General features: G+C 53.1%; 1 protein-coding gene across 1 annotated transcript; it reads right to left on the bottom strand.

The window, feature by feature from the left end:
* Positions 1–4,163: 4,163 nt before the first annotated feature.
* Positions 4,164–5,255, bottom strand: LOC123827948 (E3 ubiquitin-protein ligase RNF113A-like). Its single transcript, XM_045852389.1, has one exon. The coding sequence runs from the start codon at positions 5,253–5,255 to the stop codon at positions 4,164–4,166; it is 1,092 nt and encodes a 363-aa protein (XP_045708345.1).
* Positions 5,256–5,872: the final 617 nt, after the last annotated feature.

Below are 5,872 nucleotides of genomic sequence, written 5' to 3'. Positions count from 1 at the left end.
CGGGGACAAGCACAGAGCTGGTTGGAGGAGGCATTCAACCGAGAGAATGGATACATGGATGAAGGAGTTTGTACGTGCACTACTTTCGGTACCAAGAGTTACAAAGAGGCGCAAGTCATCCAGTGAGGGCAGCACTATGCACTGCACAGCCACTGCACACGCTAAGCATCACGTGCTGATGACGAGAAAAGGGAAAACGTAAGCTTATCCTCTATGAGCTGACGGCAGCCCAGGGTTCTCAGCAGGCACACAGGGCGACTGTATTAGACGTCACGGATTCTTGTAAGGCAGATGAAAGGAAACTGTGACATCTACGTTGGGTGATCTGGGATGCTTTCCTGGGCGAAATGACAGAGGGCTTTTGAGTCTAAACAAAGTCTCCATTGGACAAGAGCAAACAGAGGACCGTTCTGGGGATGGGCCAACGGCACCGAGGGTCATTCTGGGACAGGCAGATTGAAGACGCACTTAGGAGGAACTGCGACTCTGGGAGAGAATTACTGGTGAGGAGGAGGGGATGCAGCCTGCAAGAGTGAGTTTGGGCCGGTTTCTACATGGCTCTGAACACCAGCTGAAGACTGTGGGCAGCCCCTCGAAGCAGAGGGAGGGTCCGTGAAGATTTGTGATCTGGGGAGGAACACGACGGGATGAGTGTGTAAGACGAGGGCAGAACTGGGCTGGACAAACTGTCTGACACGCCACGTCGGGCTTCACTTCTTAGTTGTAAAAAAATGGGAGGAAAACTAGACGGTAAGACATCAGGAAGTTCCTTATCGTCACTTCCAAAACCACTCTGGAATTCACTGTTTCCGGGCGTGGTCTGGGTTCCTGCCCCAGGCGGTCCTGGCACGTCGGTCCGCTTGGTTCGCCAGCCTGGTCGGCAATCGCCGCGTCCTTGCCGGCCCCTGGGCCGGGCAGCTCTTCTGCCGGAGGCTCCCGCAGGAACCTACCCTAAGCCTCTCCCGTGGGTGCTGACACCGAAGTCCCGAGCTCTCTGCAGTGCATCATGGCGTGGAGATTACCTCGGGGTGCTGCGAGTGAAATGAAGAGTAAAGTGGGTCCTCAGCAGTCTTTGCCAAGAACCCCAAAATCTCAAGTCTGTGGGTGCTATCCTTCCCCACCTGGACAAAAGCAGCCCCCTACACAAGTAAGTTTTATCCCAGCAGTGGCTGACACAGGCACGGGGCCCGAACCCAGCCCTACCCGGGGCATCTCGGCTTGCAGCGGGCAGGCGTGGAAGGCCTTTCCCCGTCCCGGCTTTGCGACGCCAGACTCCGCTACAAAACCTCCTCTCAGAAAAGGCACCAAACTGGATTTACCTCCCTCACAAAGACCACCTGAGTAGCTCACAAGTGGTTCCTGAAACCAGCCATGCGCACTTTTTAAAAATCGTCAGTATTTCCAAACTCTTCTCAAATGTGTGGCGATCCGTACAGGTTGCTGAGTTCGGTATTACTGCTCACGTCACGCTGTCGCCTGATTCTCAGTCCTCTGTGGTGGCCTTGATCAGCGAGGCCCTCGAGTTTATCTCCGGTTGAGGGCCTCTGAATGTAGCAAAATGATGAAATGACTCATTAACCATAATGAAAGACTTCAGAGGGATTCGAGTCAAACTGCAGGTTTCGGAAGAGCATTAACTAGACAGTCCACTCCTTGTGTCTCAGCTTCGGGAAGAACAGCCCTAGTGGAGAATTTCGCTGAAGACGCCTGAGGGGCACGTCAGTCGCCTCTAAAAGTCGCCTGTGGTCTGCACGTTCACAGCTTACACCGCGTTTCAGGCGACACCCATTTATTATGGAGCAAGATACAGGTTAGGCTGTCCGTTTCCACTGCCCACTCCTGGAACTGCAGAAGAAAAACGAAGTGGATTCCTTTGGTTAGGGCGGGAGCCTGACCGACCCCGGAGAAACCTGGTTCACGGCACGGGATTTCAGCTTTACCTACATGGGCTCCAGTGTGAAACAAAGTTGAAATACATCACATGACTGGGTTGTTGTTTGTTTGTTTGTTTGTTTGTAGTGGAGAAATGGAATGGCTTTACAGCAGGGCACCCCAGGAAAGCCGGAAGCTATCACTTAAAACCCAAATCATCACTTCCGTCCAAAAGAGAAGCACAGGTAGATATACTTTGCCTCCCTGTACAACCAAAAGAAGGACAACAACAAATTTAAAAACAAACAAACCAAAAAAAATAGCCAGAAGTGCCAGAAAATCAAACTGTGTGGAAATCTGACGACCAGGGGGTTAAAAAAGAAACATTCACCCAGACTGGTAGGAGGGGCAGAGACGGGCAGCCAGGGCAGACAGGACTTGCAGCAAGGCAGCAGCTGGAAGACCCGGGTGGGCGAGGCAGTGGCTGGTGGCCCACATAGTCCCACATTCACATGAGGATAAACCGGGAGGAACAACTGGGGAGCGAGACAGACCGCACAACCCAGGGTTCCAGTGCAGTAAAATAAAGCCTCAAAACCTCTGGCTGTAAAATTCTGTGGGGGTTGTGGCAGCGGGAGAAACTCCCAGCCTCCCAGGAGAGTTCTCTGGAGAGACCCACAGGGTCCTAGAGAGTACACAAACCCACCCACCTGGGAATCAGCACCAGAAGGGCCCAATTTGATTGTGGGGAGCGGGGGAAGTGACTGAAAGCCGGCCAAGAGCTGAGCAAGGGGCATTGTTCCCTCTCTGACCCCTCCCCCACAGACAGCACCACAATGAAGTGATATGGGTGGCCCCGTCCTGGCAAATACCTAAGGCTCTGCCCCCTACTACATAACAGCTGCACAGAGATACAGAAATATGGCCCAAACGAAAGGACAGCTCAAAAGTCCAAAAACACAACTGAGCAATGAAGAGACAGCCAACCTATCAGATGCAGAGTTCAAAACACCGGTAATCAGGATGCTCATGGAAATGCTTGAGTGTGCTCGCAAAATAGAGGAAGAGGAAGAGGCTATGCAAAGTGAAATAAAGCAAAATACCCAAGGAATCAACAGTGACGGGAAGGAAACTGGGACTCAAATCAGGGATTGGGAACAGAAGGAAGAAATAAACATTCAACTGGAACGGAATGAAGAAACAAGAATTCCAAAAAATGAGGAGAGGCTTAGGAACCCCTGGGACAACTTTAAACATTCCAACATCTAAATCATAGGGGTGCCAGAAGGAGGAGAGCAAGAAATGAAAACCTATTTGAAAACATAATGAAGGAGAACTTCCCCAATCTAGCACAAGAAATAGACTTCCAGCAAGTCCAGGAAGCTCAGAGAGTCCCAAAGAAGTTGGACCCAAGGAAGCACACACCAAGGTACATCATAATTACATTACTCAAAATTAAAGATAAAGGATATCTTTAAAACAGCAAGAGAAAAGGAGACAGTTACTACAAAGGAGTTCCCATAAGGCTATCATCTGATTCCTCAAAAGAAACCTTGTGGAGAAGAGGGGGCTGGAAAGAAACATTCAAAGTCATGAAAGGCAAGGACCCACATCCAAGATTACTCTATCCAACAAAACCATCATTTAGAATGGGAAGGCAGACAAAATGCTTCCCAGATAAGATCAAGTTAAAAGGGTTCATCATCACCAATCCTTATTATATGAAATGTTAAAGGGGCTTATCTAAGAAAAAGATCGAAGACATAAATAGCAAAATGACAACAAACTCACAACCATCAACAACTCAACCTAAAATAAATAAATAAATAAATAAACTAAGCAAACAACTAGAACAGGAACAGAGCCACAGAAATGGAGATCACATAGAGGGTTAGCAGGGAGGTGGAGGAGGGAGAATGAGGGAAAAGGTACAGGGAATAAGCAGCATAAATGGTAGGTACAAAATAGATGGGGGAGGTTAAGAATAGTATGGGAAATGGAGAAGCCAGAAAACTTCCATGTACGACCCATGGACATGAACTAAGGGGTGTGGGGAGGGGATAATGCTGGTGGGAGGGTGGGTGCAGAGCAGAGAAGAATAAAAGGGAGAAAAAAATGAGACAACTGTAATAGCATAGTCAATAAAAGATACTTTTAAAAAACAATCACCAAGGGCTTACAACTGGGGAGTTTTAGAGGAAAAAAAAAAAACATGAGTAAGGGCTTCAGGGTTGTGAGCTGTGCTGACAGCTCAATTCCCGTGCGAGTGTTAGCGATTTTATGTCGTTCACTTAGTTCTTGGTGGTACCCTGTCCCAGCTCTCTGTAGCCCCCCGCGGTGGTCTTTTCTGCTTGCGGATTTTTGCAGGTCATCCTGATGCTTTTACAGGACCCTCCTTCGCCATCTGCCCTTTCCTCTGGCACTGCCCCCTGCTCCTCTTTTGCAGCCTGACGTTTCTCCAGTTTAGCGATCAGCTCTTTCGCTGGGTTGAAGATGCCGCTGGTCAGCTGGTCGCAGACGCAGCAGCGCGGGGAGGTGTGAGAATGCCCCAGCGCACAGCTCTCGCAGAAGTAATGCCTGCATTTGGTGACAACGGGGTTTCGGAAGGCCTGGCGACAGATGAAACAGCTGAACGGTAGTTGCTGACCGCCGCTCCCCACTTCGTAGTTTTCGTCCTCCGAGACACCATAGCGACCCTCCTCGAGCTCGCGTTCCATCTGCCAGCCGTGCTTGTAGTCCGACCGGTCGTGGAGGAACTTGCAGCTGTCTCCGAAGCCGCAAAAGCCCGTCTCCTTGTAGTCCTTGCAGACTTCGGGCTGGTAATCCCAGCGCACCGTGGCTCGTAGGTGCTCGGGGGCGCGGATGGGGCCCTTCCGCAGGGAGCCGGACGCAGCCCTGGGCTTCACGTACCGCCAGTAGTGGTTGACCCCGCGGTAGATGGTGTCGTCCGCCTCGCCCCTCGGCTCCTCCTGGCCCTGCCGGCTGCGCTCGAAGACGGCCCGTGCGCCACGCCCCCTCTCGGGGTCCAGCTCGCAGCCGGCAGTCGCCCCCATATCCTCGGGCCCCGCGGGTTTCGCCGAGCGGGTGGACTTGTAGACCACGCGGGGAGCCTCCTCCGCGTCCTCGCTCCTCCTCGCGTCGCAGTCCGCCACGTCCCGGGGCCCGGCACCGCGGGTCCTCTGGATGAACGGACCGGGGGCCGCCCCCCGCCTCTCGGCGCGGCGAACCGCGGAGCCGCCTTCGTCGCCGCTGCCACCGTCCCCGGGCTCCGGGTCGCCGGCAGGGCGCCTGCGGAGGCCCGCAGCCCCTTTGCGCCTGGGCCTTTTGAACAGGAAGGGACACGCCTGGCCCGCTGCCTGGCCCGCGGCGAGCCGCTCCGCCATCGTCCGGCCACGGCGCCAACGCCCGGCGGAGGCCGCGGGGCCCACGGGATTGCGTCACCCAGTCTGCGTCGCAGGGGGCCTGTGTCACGTGCTCGGGGCTGTGCGGGGCTGTGGGACCCGCAGTTCGCAGGGGACGGCGGGGTGGAGGTGGGGGTGGGGGTGCTCAATGGAGAACCTGGAGGAAGACGGCAAGGGGAAAGAGGGCTGCTGGGGCATTCTCAAATGAATTGTCATAAGATCATTAGATGCTTTTGTTACACAAACATGTTCCTGTGGGAGCTGGCCCTCTGTTTGCTTCTTGCTTTCACGGACTATCAGTTACTTAATGGAAATTGTCTAAAGGTGCCCTGGCTAGTGTAGCTCAATGGATTGAGCACCGGCCTGCGAACCCAACCGTCGCTAGTTTGATTCCCGTTTGGGGCACAAGCCTGGGTTACGGGCCAGGTCCCCAGTAGGGGGCGCTCCACAGGCAACTACACACTGATGTTTCTCTCTTGTTTCTTTCCCCCCTCTCTAAAAGTAAAATCTTTTAAAAAGAAAGATAACTTACAAACCACCCTTGCACGCGCACCGGGAAAGCATCAAGACCTACATTTCCCAACCAGGTAGTGAAATGA

Source organism: Phyllostomus hastatus, unplaced genomic scaffold (assembly GCF_019186645.2).
Source record: "Phyllostomus hastatus isolate PE091 unplaced genomic scaffold, TTU_PhHast_1.1 phas_contig_948, whole genome shotgun sequence".
Taxonomy (NCBI): Eukaryota; Metazoa; Chordata; class Mammalia; order Chiroptera; family Phyllostomidae; genus Phyllostomus; species Phyllostomus hastatus.
Note: the sequence above shows the minus strand (reverse complement) of the source record. Positions and strands in the feature narration are given on the sequence as shown.

Excerpts from the sequence above, each read along its gene's own strand:
- LOC123827948 (XM_045852389.1), bottom strand. The coding sequence starts at position 5,255 with ATGGCGGAGCGGCTCGCCGCGGGCCAGGCAGCGGGCCAGGCGTGTCCC.